Source organism: Panthera pardus, unplaced genomic scaffold (assembly GCF_024362965.1).
Source record: "Panthera pardus isolate Hobbes unplaced genomic scaffold, ASM2436296v1 HiC_scaffold_4, whole genome shotgun sequence".
Taxonomy (NCBI): domain Eukaryota; kingdom Metazoa; phylum Chordata; class Mammalia; order Carnivora; family Felidae; genus Panthera; species Panthera pardus.
The window spans coordinates 10,013,909-10,030,247 of record NW_026526969.1 but is presented as its reverse complement, the minus strand read 5'-3'; the positions used below and the strand labels follow the sequence as shown (position 1 = coordinate 10,030,247).

Genomic DNA, 16,339 nt, shown 5'->3' with positions numbered 1-16,339 from the left:
CAAACCAGACTTGCAAGAGGAGGTCACACCCCAACAGAAAGTAGCTGGGGAGTCCTGTTTTGTGGGGAAAGCTCGGAGACAGGGTGACCTAAACAGGCAAACTGCAAATGCCCAAGAAAGCAGATAGTGGGGCCTCCACCTCTTACTGTGGTTCAGGGACATCCCAGGACTCCAGGAAAGTCATCAGGTCAAGAGCTGAAGCCCCAGGAGATGGGGTTGGAGGTTGATCTTGGGAACCCAGAGCAGGCAGAACCTGTAGGTAGAGGTTCTGGCTGTGGGACCCAAAAGGTGGATGCTAGACCTGGAAGGTAACCACTGGCGCTTGTCCCCTCCAGGTGGGCTACAACATCACTGGATGGCTGGAGAAGAACAAAGACCCCCTGAATGAAACAGTGGTGGGCTTGTTCCAGAAATCATCCTTGGTGCTACTGGCCCTTCTCTTCAAAGAAGAGGAGGCTCCAGGTATGAATGACGCCTTGTGGTGTCCAGTCCCCCTGTGCTGATGCCCTTTAGTGGCCAAAATGGAAACAAGGAAACAAAACTCACCTTATTCAACTCCTGCGAAGTGGATGAATGGGTGACAAGTTACTTGAGGGAGGCCATGGATGACAGTGCAGTGGAGAGGTGCGCACGCATCCTGCGAGCTTCCGTCAACTGTACTGCCCGCTGGGCCCATGTCACCTCTGGGTGGAGCAATACTGCTTTGGAAGAGTAGATGCCCAAATGCGTGTGCTTATGTTCTGCTCCCCGCTCTCCTCTGTCTGAGGCTCAGGCCAAGCCCAGCCTTGCCTCCTACCCAATCGAGGTCGTGTGGCCCACAGGGAACGGCCTGGATGGGAGCTGCCCAAGGTGGCGGTCACTCAGTGGGGCAAGAGCTGCAAATTTCCTTGAATTCATTGACATTTTCACCACCAACGTGCAATGCCTCCAGATGGTCTGCAGGCTCTTCTTCCCGCCCAGGCAATGGGAACAGTTTGTCTCTATGTGTAGCCCTAAGTCACAAAGGGCTACACCCTCTCCAGAGAGCATAGCACTCCTTTTGACCATTAGACCATGGTCATCCCACTCAACCCTTCCCTGGTAGATGTCCTTTTCCTGGTGTGAGGGCCCCCACCTCACCTAGTCCTAAGAAAAGCCTTTTTAAACCAGAGAATGTGTCTCTTCGACATGGAGCACTGAATGGGGCTGCCTGTCTCCATGCTGTGTTTTGACATGAAACGTGTGTTTTTCTTCCTCAGCTGGAACCAAGAAGCAGAAGAGGGGGTCTTCCTTCATGACAGTCTCCAACTTCTACAGGGTGAGTAGGGGCTGCCCCAGAGGCCACTGTGCATCCAGTGAACCCTCCTTTCCATTGAACACTCCCTTCTAATGGTGTGGTGGTCTGGCTGCCACCTCCCAGCCCAGGACAGGACGAGTTCATTTCTACGCCTACGGTGGCCTCTTCCATGTAAGGAGTCTGTTTCCTTCCAAAGGGGTCACGGAACCACAGGACCTCAGAGCAGAAAAGACCCTTAGAGATGGTTCAGTCCAACCACATCATTTCGGACTGAAACCCAGGGAGTGGCATCATTGGAGATATCAGTGCCTAAGATCTTGAGCCCCAGAGTTGGCTGGCAGATCCTCTAGGCCGGTCACAACTTCCACAGATTTGGGGCATTACTGGGGATATGTTCCAAAGTGTAGAAAGGCAGCCAATAGGGAGATGTGACCCGAAGAAAGATTTCAATATTTGCCAAGGATCTAGCCGCCTGGAAGTGGAGTGGGCTACCTCATTGGAGGAATCCAAGCAGAGGAGGAGGGAACCTCCATAGGGAGGTTAACAACGGGGGGGCGGGGGGGGGGGCTTCGTCCTCACAGGCACTATGGTTCCTTCTAGTATCGAGACTCTATGATGAGCCAGCGCTGAATCAAGAAGGGCCCTGCTTATTGAAAACCACGTCACCTTGGGCAAGTCCCTCTGAGATGACAGACGGGCACTGCCCAATATGCCATCCATGATGGTAGCCACTAGCCACACATGGCTAGTGAGTGCTTGAAAAGAGGCTGGTGCAGCAGAAGAACTCAATTTGAATTTACATTTTAACTTAATTAATTGCACTCTAGGGGCACCTGGGTGGCTCAGTCAGTTAAGCATCTGACCTTAGCTCAGGTCATGATCTCACAGTTTGTGGGCTCCAGCCCCGTGTCTGGCTCTGTGCTGACAGCTTGGGGCCTGGAGCCTTGCTTTGGGTTCTGTGTCTCCCTCTCTCTCTGCCCCTCCCCTGCTCACGCTCTGTCTGTCTCTCTCTCAAAAGTAAATAAACATTAAAAAAATTTTAAAAAGACGTGAATTAGTTGAAATCTAAATGAAGACCTGTCCTGAGCATCGGTATCCTGCAACACCAACACTGAGCTTATTAATTCAGTCTTTCTTCTCCTTTTTCCTCCACCCCCAGGAGCAGTTGAATAAGCTGATGGCCACCCTCCACAGCACGGCTCCCCATTTTGTCCGCTGCATTGTCCCCAACGAGTTCAAGCAATCAGGTACATCATGGGGACATGTCTCCCTGCTGGAGGTCCTCAGGCTCTGTGAAGTTAGTGTTTGCTTAAACTACATACCCTTTCTTGTTTTTAACATAGTGAACACGTAGAGAGCAGTTTAGTATTTTTGAAACCTTAAGTATTGTTTCTCTTCTTTGCCAACCTCTCCTCCCACCAATTTTTCAAACTTGCGACAGTTTTGACCCAATGAAACAATAACCGTTAATAAAAATAGCTAATGTTTGTTGCACACAAACTGTGAGCCAGGTATAAATGAAATCCGTTTTAAAAATTTGTAATGTTTCTTTATTTTTGAGAGAGAGAGAGAGTGAGAGAGAGACAGAGGATTCGAAGCAGGCTCTGCACTGTCAATGCAGAGCCCAATGTGGGGCTTGAACTCACTAACCGTGAGATCATGACCTGAGGCGAAGTCGGACACTTAACTGACTGAGCCACCCAGGCGCCCTGAATTAAGTTCACTTTTAATCACGAGGGATGACTAGGGCACAAAATGGGGCACTGAAAGGATCCCCCAAAATGGATCCCCCCAAATCATATTCTAGCTGTTTTGTAAAGCGAAAATCATGTTCTGGCTGGGTGAGAACCAGCTAGAAGTCATACTCAGGAGGGCCTTTGGTCTTGGCTGAATTGTGGGGCCCTGCGTGCAATGACGGGAGGAGACTGGGGTTGACAACACAGATGTTCAGTTAGCTTTCTGCAGTGACAAGGAGTGGCCTGTGCCACCCTAGAACACTGACTACATCCTGCACCCTCCCTCTTGGCAGGCGTGGTGGACGCCCACCTGATCATGCACCAGCTGGCTTGCAATGGAGTCCTGGAAGGCATCCGTATTTGCAGGAAGGGCTTCCCAAACAGGATGCAGTACCCAGAGTTCAAACAGAGGTGAGTGATGTCTTCCTGATAGCCTGAGTACAGTTCTCAGTTTCCAGGGATGGACTGATTGATAAATATAGTCCTGTTGTAGCAGATGCTATGGGTACGATGACGGATACCAGCTCACTGTTACTACCTGAGTACACCTTGGCCTGACTTTCAACTGCCAGAACCTGCATTTCTGTGCCTGAGGGCTTTCTCTGGCTCTTGAACCAGCTTTGTTACTTGGCAGGCTGAAAGTCTCAGGAATTAATGCCTTCCCCAGGAGCGGCCCATAACCAATGACTTACAGACAACTGGCATATCAGTATTTCAATTCCCTTACTCTTCTGGTGGGCTAACTATGAGTGAGGCTCCCAGATAAATGTCTAACAACAGGCTCTCCAGGTTACATTTTTAAAAAATAATAAAAATTAAGAAATTAAAAAGCCCTGATTTATAGTGTTTTTAGATTTCCATGGTGTAAACACTCCCATGGCTGATTTCAAGCCAAGCGATGTGACACCAGTGAATGTGGGGTTGGGGAGAGATTCACCCAATTGGCTCTTGCCGGCCGGTAGGAGTTGGTCTCAGCACACCACTGTTCCCAGTACCCCCTAGCAACATTAATCCCCAGCTGCCCATTCTGATAACTGACCTGATAACATGCCTCTTATTGACTGCCCTGTCCCCCTCCCCAACTCTGCCATCCCCCAAGTAAACTATTTGCATTTGGATACCTTGTCCCAGGGTCTGCTTCTGGGGGAACCCAAAGTAACACCTCCACCTTAGGGATTATTTCCCTTCTACCCACTCCCTACATGCTAGAACATAGGACCATAGGTTGATGGACAAGTCATTAGAGGTCATCCTGTCCTAGCCCTCTGAAGGCTGTAAACAGGGAAGGACTTGTCTAAATCACAAAGGGGGCTGCTTGCAGGCCAGAAAAAGAAGTGCTTCTCCTATGTCTGGAAGAAAAGATCAGGAAGGAAAATTTTTAGTGTTTTCATTTCTAGGAGCACCAGCCCTTTGAACTCCTGACCCACACAGACATTCACTCCCCAGTGTCTCCTGCCAGTCCCACCCCAGTGCCTGCCGAGGGCATCTGCAGAACAGGTCTAACCATGATTCCAAGGCCATCACAAAGACCAATGGATGTGTCAACTGCATGGATGTACTTCCTGAACTGCCAGCTTGGGCGTCATGGTGGCTGTCATCATCTCTCTCCCAACAGGTACCAAGTGCTGAACCCCAATGTGATTCCTCAGGGGTTTGTAGACAACAAGAAGGCCTCAGAGCTGCTGCTCGGGTCCATTGACCTGGATGTGAATGAATACAAAATTGGGCATACCAAGGTAGGGGCTTCTGGTGATACTCCCTCCCTCTACCACTCAGCCTCGTCCCAAGAAGGTGGGCTTCAGGGTGTGAGTTCCAGCTTGGCCGCTGACCAGTTGCCTGCCTTAGGCAAGCCCCACGGCTGCTGAGAGCCTCAGTTTCCTCCTCTGCAAAAGTAGGGCTGATACAGCTGATCTCATGGGATTCGGGGGTGATTAGTGATAACGTGGGTGAGAACCCAGCTTGGACAGGTACATAATAAATGGTAGGTTATTTCCTAGGACTGTATGAGCCCCAATCAGAATCAAGGTCCTGGATTTTACTGGGGCATGGAGGTATGTGTGTGGGGGTGAGGTCTGAGAGCAAAGCACCATAATCCCAGCCCACCCACACCGAAAGCTCCAGCCCTGAGCTGGCAGGTGAGTTGGGGGTGACTCAGAGAGGCTGCCTGATCTTGACTCACAGGGCCTGGGCTGCCGTGTGTCTGTCCCACTTCCTGGCCCTGCAGAGTCTTGTCGGGACTGTAAGGGCCAGCCAGGCTAATGGTGCAAGGTGTCCATCTATAGCTGCCCAACCAGACTGCACCCAACATGACAAGCAGGGCGACCCAGGAGGGGTACTAGCTTTACATTCAGGAGCATCAGGCTCAAAGCCTAGTTTTGTGTAGCCCAGGACAGATCAACTACCTCTCCAAGTCTCATGGATGGCACAGGCAACATGGCTTCCCTACAGGCTTGGTAGAGGATGCGGACACTTTGCAAATGCTCATAGAGCACCTCCGTGTGCCAAGCATGGTTCAAGGCTCTAGGAATACACCAGTGAACAGAACAGGAAGAGTCCCTAAGCCCCTAGAGCTTGCTTCGTGGTAGTGAGCATTAGCAGAATTGTAACGCTGCTCTGGAATCCTCCAGAACTGCGAGCTCTGGCCTCCTTCACAATTGAGACATGCTGTGTATAGCTAAATTGACTTATAGGAACACTGCAGGTTTTCTCATAGAGTCGCTGAATACTTGAGTGGGAGAGAACCTCAGAGACCGGTTCCTTTCCCCACCCCCACCTTTGAAGGAGCGGAACCTTGAGGAAGCCTGGAGAGGGTCGTGGAGGTGATGTGCCCAATTCCACAGTACTAGGCAGAATGGAGCAGGCCCCAGGCCGCATGACACTGGGTCACGGGAAAGGGGATGGGGCTGCTGTTGCCAACATTTGATGCAGTTACTGGCTGGGCGAATGGACTGCATTTTGCTGTTGTTCAATGTTGCATTAGGCACCTCAGGTCCAGATAGAGTCCTGGGGATCCTGGGGATAGCTTTCCAAGCTTCACCCAAGTTTCCAAGATTCAACCGTGTTGGTTGGTACATGACATTCAGTCATTGTCCCTGCCATATCATGCTTGGCACGAGGACCAGGCAGGCTCTGGTGGCAGAGGCAGAACAGAGAACAGGATGATTTTGCCTGTAAACTGTGTCCCCACACCCAGCCACATGCTTACCTCACTGCTCCTAAAAGGACACAACTCAATGACAATTCATTTTGAAATATCAAGAAACATTTTATGAAATCAAGCCCAATGTCTCTACCCCATCATGGCTAGCTAGCTCTTTGGGTTTTTGTGGGGGAGGAAGGCAGGTGGAGGGAGCATTCTTTTCCATTCTTTTCCTGTTGGTATCCATAGCATCCGCATAAAGGATTTAATCAAGAGCTCTGCTCCTGGCCTCAAGGTGTGGAGTTACAGAGTCTTAGAGCTGGGAGGACTCAGGGTCCTGCACTCCCATTGAACAGGAGGGGAGTTAGAGGCCTCCCAAGAGGGAGTGGCTTGGCTAAGGTCACATAGCACATCCAAGGAGGCTGAGGCCAGGTACAGGTCTCCTGGCTCCTTCTATCCCTCTAGAAGTTTCTATCATGTCCTATTGGAAGCCTATAAAAAGATGTTACATTATGAAACATAACTGATAATAAAGTCACCACCCATGGGCCCACTTAAAAATCCAGAATCTCTTCTCATCTCTTTCTTCCCCTTCCTCCCCACCCCCAGGAGTAACCCCTTGCTCCGAATGCTAACCATCCCCCTGCCTTTTAAAAAATAGTTTTGTCACATATGCACATGAAAGTACCACACTCGACATAATCTTCTGTAGCATGCTTCTAACACTCATTCATGTTTCCAAGATTCATCCTTGTTGGTCAGTACAGGACATTCACTCATTGTCACCACAGTATCATGCTGCCTCAGACAGCCACATAACAATTATCCTTTCTCCTGCCCTTGGAAATTGATTTTTTTCCCCCTGCAGTTATCAACAAATGCTGCTTTGAGTATCTTTGCACATGATCCCGTGTAGAGGTTTCTCCAGAACGAAATTCTCAACCTTGGCTATACATTAGAATCACTTTGGGGAGGGATAAAAATACCAATGCCTGAGCCTCACTCCAGAAATTGTTTGAAATCACTGTGTGCAGGCATCGGTATCTTTCTAACCCTCCAGGTAGGAGAGGTAGGAGAGATGTGCAGCCGGGGTTGAGATGTACTAACACGGCAGAGGACAGTTGACTGTTTCAGGGTATGCAAACAACTAACTTGATGAGGGAATGCCAACCCTTTTTCCAAAACTGTTGTGCCAACCTACCCTCCCCTGATCCACAACCGTGCCAACACCTGTGCTCTGGAAAAGTCTTAAAAGTCACAGGTGGAGGGAGGAGTGAATGTTACCTTGCAACCTTAATCTGTATTTGCTGGAAATCTGGTGTTTCCTGATCTAACACACTGCAAAGTTGGGTATTTCCTGATCTTTCTAACCCACTGCAAAGCTTTCTCACACACACCAGAGCTGGGTGCCTGAAACTGTGCAGCACTGGTAAAGCTCTGTATCCTTTCTACAAAGTCAATCTCTCCCCTGCCCAATACCACCCCCTCTTCCCACTCCCAGATCCTGGGAGACCGTGACTGTCTAAAGGCCGTTTGCACAGCAGTAAAGGAGGCCCCTTGCCACCGTCGTGCTGGGCAGTCACCACAGCAGTGAGGATTATGACGATCTAACACATTTTTTAAAAATGTTTATTTATTTTGAGAGAGAGGGAGTGTGAGCAGGGCAGGGGCAGAGAGAGAGGGAGAGAGAGACTCCTAAACAGGCTCCGAGCTGTCAGCGCAGAGCCCAACGTGGGGCTCGATCCCATGAACCCGTGAGATCGAGAGTCAGATGCTCAAGCTGCCAGGTGCCCCAACCTATCATATTTTACTTACCACTTCACAGTTTACGTGAGACTTTCCCACCCAGTTATCTCTATTTACTCCTTATAGCAGCCCTGTCAGGGAGGGATCAACATCCCCATTTCACAGATGGGGAACTGAGGCCCTGAGATGTGAGGAGACACGTCCAAGGTGACCCAGCCGGCGAGTGCAAGGCCAGAGCTGGAACCCATAGGAGGCTGAGAGGAAACAGACACAGAGGCTGGCAGTGGCCCCGCTATTGGGGACGTCCAGGCCAGGGCCAGCTGTTCCCAAGGGGCCTCAAACACCAGCACCAGACTGGGTCTCTTAACTTTCAAGGCCCTTTCTGAACCTCTGGGGCTTCCCTCACAAGTGGCCGCCATCGGCGACAGCCGGGCCACGTGCAGAGGAGTGTGCCTTTCCCACAGGTATTCTTCCGAGCGGGCATCCTGGCTAAGCTTGAGGACATGCGGGACGAGCGTCTGGCCAAGATCATGACAATGCTGCAGTGTCGCCTGCGGGGCTTCCTCATGAGGATCGAGTTCAAGAAGATGCTGGAGCGAAGGTAGCACTCACAAACACGGGTGGGGCGGGGCCACTGAAGCCACGCGCATCCACGCAGAATGACCGGGGACCCGGCCACACACCCAGCGGTCAGCTCCAGTAGCGACTCGGGGCCGTGAGATGAGGGGAGGGCGCCGACATCTCCACTGGCCCAGAGAACCCTGTTCGGGGTCTGTATTCGCTTCCTGTGGCTGCTGGAACAGAGCAGCACAACCTGGGTGTCTTAAAACAATGGCAATTCTCATAGCGCTGGAGGCCAGGAGTCTGAAGTCAAGGAATATTGCAGGCTACACTCCCCCCGAACGCTCTAAAGGAGGATCCTTTCTTGCTTCTTGGAGTCTTGGTGGCCTCAGGCGTTCCTTGGCTTATGGCCACATCAGTCCAGTTTCTGCCTGTTTTCACAAGACCTTCTCTCTGTCTGTGTCTCCACACGGCCTTCCTTCTTCTTATATGGACACCTGCCATCTCGGGTCAGGGGTCCACCTTTCTCCAGTATGACCTCATCTTAACCTAAGTAATGACACCTGCAAAGACCCTATTTCCAAATAAAGTCACATTCACAGGCACTGGGGGTTAAGACTTCAGCAGATCTTTTGGGAGGGGACACAATTCAACCCATAAGAGGGACCACCTAATACAGACCCTTCTCTTAAAGCCTACAAGTCACTTTCCCAGACTTCCCCTTACTGGTCCATGTGATGACACTGTCAGAGGGAGGAGGCAGGGCCGGCACCCCTGCTTCGCAGATGTGGAAACTGAGGTCAGAAGGGTGAAGGAACTGGCCCAGGTCCAGGCAGAAAGAGTCAAGACTGGAATCCAGAAGTCCTCACTCCAAATCCTTGCCCTCTGAATTGTGTTTTCCAGCCATCTTTCTAAAATGATCATCAGAAAATAACTCGGGCTACCCTGGCTGACCTGTGGTTGACTCTGGTTCCTTGTGGGCATAGTGTAATGAGCAAATAACAATAATGAGGTCCTGATATCCACTGCCCCCCGACCCCCTCCCTGGGACCGTGACTGAAGGCAGCGACACAAGTTAGGGGCTGAGTGTAGGACAGCAGGGCCTTGGCACGCAGGAGGTCCTCGGTAAATGACAGTCCAGTGAAGCTGGAGGGGACAAGGGGGGCGGGTTCCAGAGACCGCAGAATGGATAGGACTCAGAGAGTAATGGGTGATTTCCCGTGAGGGAGAGGAAGGAAGGAAATGTAAGAAGAAATGAGTGGTCTGTCTCAGCCTTGTGCTGTCTGGGTGGAACCGTTCCATCAGGGAGGCCAGGCCCTGACACCTGCACTTTCATCCAGGGAACCCCGGCTTCCTTTTTTTGCAGAATCGGCCTGAAAGTCATCCAGCGGAACACACGCAAGTTCCTGGAGCTGCGTTTCTGGGGCTGGTGGAAGCTATACAACAAGGTAGGGCTGAGGGGCCAGGCTAGCTGGGCTGCAGCTACCAGTGCGTTGTGTGTGTCGAGGGGGTGGGGGGGGGCAGTCCTGGGGGGGAGGTGCCTCTTGGGGGTGGGAGGCTACAGGATGCAGCAGGGACAGTCCACAAATGAGGGTGCCTGGGAGACAAATGAGGAATCCAGTCCCCTTCCGGTCAGGGGCTAATTCCTCCCTGAGAAAAACCACAGAGGACCTTCCCGTCTCATGTCATCCCTCCAAATAACACCCCCTTAGGATGGAAAGCCCCTCAGTACAAAAAGGGGGCTTGGTCGTCAGCCCCTCCCCCTGCACATGTTGAGGCATCTTCAGCTCCTTCAGTGAGGTCCTCAGCTTCAGAGCTGGAGCGAGCTCAGGAAATCGTGGGATCCGGCCTATTTCCCAGGTCCTTCCGAGACAGCTGAGAGGGCAGGGCAGTGAGTCAGCCCTTAACCAATGCAGCAGGCAGGGAGCCTTCCTCCTGGTGCAGGTGGAATCATACTGGGTGATGGGGTCCCCACCTCGGGCCTCCATTCAAAGGGAACGTGCTGCTGGGCACCAGCAGAGGCCGGATGCAGGGCTGCATTCAGGAGTCAGAGGATGGTGGTGTCTCAAGGGACAGCCATGCGGAGGGTGGATCAGGCTCTAGGTCATCTCTGGTGGCCCTGAGGCCCCCACAGCTCGTGTGGAAGCTTCCTTCCCCTCCCCATGGGAAAGCGCTTTCTAACACTCAGTGCTGACCACAGATTCAAAGCAGGGATAGTAAGTTCTGCCTCCCCAAAGGCTCTCCCACACAGGCCAGCCCCCTCGAGGGCCTGAGATCCCAGAGCAGTCCAGATGAGCATTTCTCAAAGTTCGGTCGTTACCAGTCCTTCCCCCACCTGTTCCATGACTGAGCTTTCCTGATGCCAGCTACTTTTTTATTTTGAAATTTTTATTTTACTTTTTATTTGTATATATTTTAAGTTTGTTTATTTATTTTGAGAGAGACAGACAGAGTTCATTCGGGGGGGGGGGGGCAGAGAGAGAGGGAGACAGAGAATCCCAAGCAGGTTCCAGATTGCCAGGGCAGAGTCCCATGTGAGTCTTAGACCCATGAACTGTGAGATCATGACCTGAGCCGAGATCAGGAGTCAGACACTTAACCGACTGAGCCATCCAGGCACCCCTAAAAATAAATTTAAAAAATAAGAAATTTAGGGGTGCCTGGGTGGTTCAGTCGGTTAAGTGTCCGACTCTTGATCTCAGCTCAGGTCATGATCTCACAGTTATAGATCAAGCCTCACATGGGGCTCTGTGCTGACAGTGTGGAGCCTGCTTGGGATTTTCTCTCTCTCTCTCTCTCTCTCCCCGCCCCTCTCTCCCCTTCCCCCGCTTGTGCTCAAGCTCACTCTCTCTCTCAAAATATATAAACATGAGACAATTTTAAATTTAAAAAAGCTACTTTTAAAGTAACTGTGTAACAATGAAAATCAAAGCGTTTCTATGCAAGGCTTAAATCCATCTCACTTGCCCCCTCGGTATTTGTGTTGCCCTCTGGGAAGCCCCAGACCAACAGCCTTTAAGATTCCTCCCAAGCAGGACACCAGTGGTCAGAGAAGATGAGGAGACAAAGCCTGGAAACTTCTCTGTTCTTTACTAGAAAGCAACACTTCACTAATTGAACATGGCAGAGCAAGGTCCTGTTCCAATGAGTAAAAAAAGTAAAACAAAATAAAAATCCTTTACTCTTAGTTTTTAACTACGCTCTAGTCTTATCTAAGCCAGATAGGATGAGTCAGGGGGAAAAAACCCAACACGTTCTGGTAGGCTTTCACTGAATAAAAATGTCACGTAGTTGTGCGTTTATGTGAACTTGCCTCTGCAGTATCCCAGGTCCCCACAGACAGAGAGACGGAGACACAGAAACAGGGAGAGAGACAGAGATAGGGAGACAGGAAGAGAGAGAGACAGCAAGGAGGAGGACCCCGTAAGGGAGAAAGGCAAGGGAAACTGGAGCTTGAACTCGGCCAGGCACAGCTTAGAGATCGGTGTGAGCCCTGAATGGGGCTAGACGCCGAGGAACACCTAACTGTGTCTGTCAGGATCGCAGAGACCCCTGAGGATTGGTCCTAGGCAAGGACGGGCCTTCTCTGTGGAGGCGAGAGATACTTCCTGGCATCTGTGGAGAGGGACTCCCTCATGGCTGCTTTCCGCCCCGATGGGGGTGTGAGGTCCTGTCTGAGGGAGAGCCCACAGCCCACCGCCGAGCCCCCGCGGCCCATCCCCCTAACGCCATAGGGTGTCGCCCACCACTCAGGTCAAGCCGCTCCTGAATGTGGCTCGGCAAGAGGAGGAGATGAAGGCCAAGGAGGAGGAGCTGAGGAACGCCATGTGCAAGACACAGGAGCTGATAAGCAGGGTAAAGGAGCTGGAGGAGAAGATGGCCACGCTCAGCCAGGAGAAGAATGACCTCACCATCCAGCTACAGGCCGTATGTGGGGCCCCGGAGGGAGGGCGGGAGCTGGGGGCCCTGGCAACTACCAGGATCCCTGGGGCCACTAAGAGCCAGACCCAGGGAGGCAGGTGGGGGGTGAGCCTTCTGAGAATCAGCATACGAGAGAGACCCCCGTAATAAAAGAATCACCCGCTTATGGGAGCACCTATATATGGGCTCCACCCCTTAATGCCTCACAGTGATGATTTCCCTTATTTTTCAGACAAAGAACTGAATTTCAGTAATGTTATGCAACAAACTGAAAGTCACACAGCTCGTCTGGTTTGAGTCTGAGGCTGGTTGTTGTTTACACCACTGACCCCATCTTGGGGAGACCCCAGTGGACACCCAGGGTGTCCCTCTTCTGGCACGTACTGTCCGTTTGACCTTTGACGATCCCACCTCCTCCGAATATCAGGTCCCTCATCTCTAAACCGTCGCTTACAGTGACATCTGCCTCGCTTGCTTCTTGGGGTCGTTATAAGGAGGAACTGTGGGTGGGAAATGGTTCGTTAACACAAAGGTGCTAAATCGATGCTGGGAGTCATTTGGGCAGATAGTCACTCCCCATTGGCAGACAGAAGTACAGGCACTCCCGGGCTCAGCCCCAACTACCGGCAGTGTGCAGCCTGTGTGTCCTCGACTTGTCCTGGACCACTGGCTACATCCTTCAGGTGCACCTGACCACCTGGGATCTGTTCAAAGGCAGATTTCAACACAGCAGGTCTCGGGTGGAGCCTGAGATCTTGCGTCCTAACCAGCTCACGAGTGATGCAGCTGGTGGCCTGGGGACGGCACTGCGAGACTCTGTTCTGTCACACGCATCACAAGGAGCTCGGGGCCAGTGCCCAGACCCCTGTGGGACCCCCTCTGACCGGCGCTCTTTCTTCCACCAGGAGCAAGAGAACCTGATAGATGCCGAGGAGCGCCTGACCCAGATGATGAAGACGAAAATGGAGCTGGAGAGCCAGATCTCGGACATGCGGGAGCGGCTGGAGGAGGAGGAGGGCACGGCGGCCTCCCTGAGCGCCACGAAGCGCAAGCTGGAGGGCGAGATGAGTGACCTGAAGCGGGACCTGGAGGGCCTGGAGACCACACTGGCCAAGATAGAGAAGGAGAAGCAGGTGAGGAGGCCCTGGGGCCTCACTACACCCCCCTCGGGAATAGGAAACCCTGTGGGGGTCCCACCTGGAGTCCCCTCAGCAGCACCGCCCAGGACCCTAGCCACCAGCCACATGGGGCTAGTTTAACTTAATTCAGCGCCATGGAAAACGTGACTCCTCTGTTGACCTAGCAGCATTTCGAGTGCTCAATAGCCACACGAGGCTAGTGCTACCGCATTGAACTGAGAACGTGGCTGTTGCTGCAGAAAGTTCCGTCGGGACAAAGTAGCTAGAGGGATGAGGGCTCTTCCCCTCATGGTGACATCCAGGCTCAGGACTGACTGGTTCTCCTCGTGCCCGTGAAACCCAGGTGTCTGTGCTAGCCTGTGGCCCACTCAGACTCAGCGTCCCTGGGCCCCTCACAGAAGGTTCTTCTTCACTACATCTGCCTTCTCCCCTCTTCCCGGAAGAGACAACCCTCTCTCTAGCGTGGGGCCACCACTAGCTGTTGGATCTCTGCCCAAACAAGCAGCTGCTGCCCTTCCAGTCGGCTCCAGGGGGAGCCCCTGGCTCCTGATACCATCTGGTGGGCCCTTGGCCCCGAAGCCCCCTTCTTACCCTCACAAGTTGGGGGGGGGGGGGGCGGATCCAGAGCAGGGGAAGGTGTATGCTGCCTAAGCCCGTGACTCTTCAGCTCTGATGTGCACACAAAGTGCTGGCATCTTGATAACATGCCGGTTCTGCATCAGCAAGTCTGCTGGGACCCGAGGGTCCACGTCTCTCAGACACCGCTGACGTCTGAGGGCCGGGCTTTGAAGAGCCAAGGCCTGACTGGTGGTTCTCACTGCTGCCCTCACCCTCAGATTCTGACCTGCCTGGGGTGTGCCCTGGGCACTAGCATTTCTCAGGCTCCCAAATGACTCTGGACCGCAGCCAAGCTGAAAAGCCCCTCTCTCGGAGCAAGCGCCTCCCTCTTTGTTCCCCCTCCAAGGCTGTTCCCAGCCTTAAAGGCCTGTCCCTCTCCTGCTCCTGTTTCCAGGCCCTGGATCACAAGGTCCGCACCCTAACCGGGGACCTCTCTCTCCGTGAAGACTCCATCGCCAAGCTCCAGAAGGAGAAGAGGGCCCTGGAGGAGCTGCACCAGGTAGGCACCATGGGCTTCTACTTGGCACAGCAGGTGGAGCTCGGAGACTGGAGACCCTGGTTCAAATCTTGGCTTTGCTGCCCCTCAGCTGGGGCCTTTAGGGAAGTCAGTCTTCCTAAATCTCAATTTCCTCATCAGAGTAGCGGGCACTGTCATGTCTTGTTGCTCTCCTCCCAAGTTTGTTGTAAGTGGGGCGACCATATAATTTATCACCCAGACTAGTCTGAGAGTGAAAGAGGGGCAGCGGGCATGAGGAGATGGTCCCAGGTGCACTGGAAGCTAGAGTCCCCAGACTTATCAGGATGAGTGCCCTGCCGGTGCTAAAGCACCAGTGAACCCCAATACATCTTGGCGACAAAGGGCATGAGCTCTTGTGAGGAGACCCGTTTGACCGTTATGGGCTCAGGCTCCTGGAGGCAGAGCCAGCTCTGACCAGCCACCAGTGCTGACCTTGGCACAGACCACTTCCTAGCTCTGAAAACACAGGTGCAGAGAGCAAGTTGAAGCCCAGAACCGGACAGCAGACCCCCGTCGCCATGTTTGCTGACACCATGAACCCACAGCACATCCCCTTTAGTGCCTCTCTCTGCTGCCTCTGGAAATACTTCCCCTTAGACTGTAACCCTCAACCATTTCAAACTCAGAGCCCCCGTTTATAACAAATACAGTCGATTCTCATTATCCCAGGTAGTTATGTTCTATAAAGTCACCACAAACACTGAATAAACAAATGCTGGACCCCCGTTTTTGTTTTTAATTTTTTCAAACATTTATTCAATTTTGAGAGACAGACAGTGAGCAGGAGAAGGGCAGAGAGAGAGGGAGACACAGAATCCGAAGCAGGCTCCAGGCTCTGAGCTGTCAACACAGAGCCCAACATGAGGTTCAAACCCACAGACCTCAAGATCATGACCTGAGCCAAAGTCAGATGCCCAACTGACTGAGCCACCCAGGCGCCCCAATACTGAACCTCGGTTTTAAGGGGAAATAGAAGGTTAGGTTCCTGCAAGCCTCTTTTCACGTTTTCATCAATCAATACATTACTTTGTTTTATGTGTGTTTCTGTGTAAGACACTACTTGGTACACACTGTCCACTCCTGAACAATGAACTCACGGTCAACAACCCTGTATCTCATGCCTGAACAAAGCTTATCTAACACACAAATTTCCTCTGTGAGGCACAGCACAGCTTTCTTGTGCTTGGGAACACTAGATAGCACTGTACCAGTGTGCTTGGTGCACCATTTTATGAGCCAAACTCACCAAGACAAAAGCACAAAAAATGTAAAAAAAACATGGCACTAAATAGACTGTGAAAAAGCCACCTGTTTGCAGTATGAGCTGAAACGAGAAGGCGGGGCATCATCTTATTTGACGTCAGCTGGGAATGTGCGCTCCAGAAGACGCAAACTTTTCGCTGCTCTGCGCATGTCTGCAAATGACCATGAACGCACCACAAGTATTGATTTGGGATTACACATAAATTTTAGCTCGTAGGTAAATTGGAAAATAGATAACCCACAAATAATGAGGGCAGACTGCATTTTGGAAGCCTCTCTTTACTATCGTAAAATAAACATTATTACAGCTAATACATACCTTCAAAAGAATCAATAGAGTGCCCTTCTTTTTAAGGGGGAAATGAACGGAATGTAATTTATAATAAATAACGGGGCTGTCCGTGTGTAAGCGCTCAGGCGGAT

General features: G+C 51.9%; 1 protein-coding gene and 1 long non-coding RNA gene across 4 annotated transcripts in view; one reads left to right on the top strand and one right to left on the bottom strand.

Moving 5' to 3' along the window:
* LOC109251230 (myosin-16) overlaps positions 1 to 16,339 on the top strand; it is a 62,088-nt gene that overhangs the window by 16,727 nt on the left and 29,022 nt on the right. For both annotated transcript variants that reach the window (XM_019422622.2, XM_019422621.2), the window contains 10 exons: positions 336 to 462; positions 1,239 to 1,297; positions 2,436 to 2,523; positions 3,306 to 3,423; positions 4,628 to 4,748; positions 8,362 to 8,498; positions 9,825 to 9,906; positions 12,212 to 12,385; positions 13,285 to 13,512; positions 14,531 to 14,635. In XM_019422622.2, the coding sequence (XP_019278167.1) occupies positions 336 to 462; positions 1,239 to 1,297; positions 2,436 to 2,523; positions 3,306 to 3,423; positions 4,628 to 4,748; positions 8,362 to 8,498; positions 9,825 to 9,906; positions 12,212 to 12,385; positions 13,285 to 13,512; positions 14,531 to 14,635 (1,239 nt within the window). The remainder of the gene's footprint in view (positions 1 to 335; positions 463 to 1,238; positions 1,298 to 2,435; positions 2,524 to 3,305; positions 3,424 to 4,627; positions 4,749 to 8,361; positions 8,499 to 9,824; positions 9,907 to 12,211; positions 12,386 to 13,284; positions 13,513 to 14,530; positions 14,636 to 16,339) is intronic.
* The window catches only part of LOC128774706 (uncharacterized), a 54,927-nt gene continuing 42,006 nt past the window's right edge, over positions 3,419 to 16,339 (bottom strand). For both annotated transcript variants that reach the window (XR_008419112.1, XR_008419110.1), the window contains one exon: positions 3,419 to 4,712. This is a non-coding gene — a long non-coding RNA (uncharacterized LOC128774706). The remainder of the gene's footprint in view (positions 4,713 to 16,339) is intronic.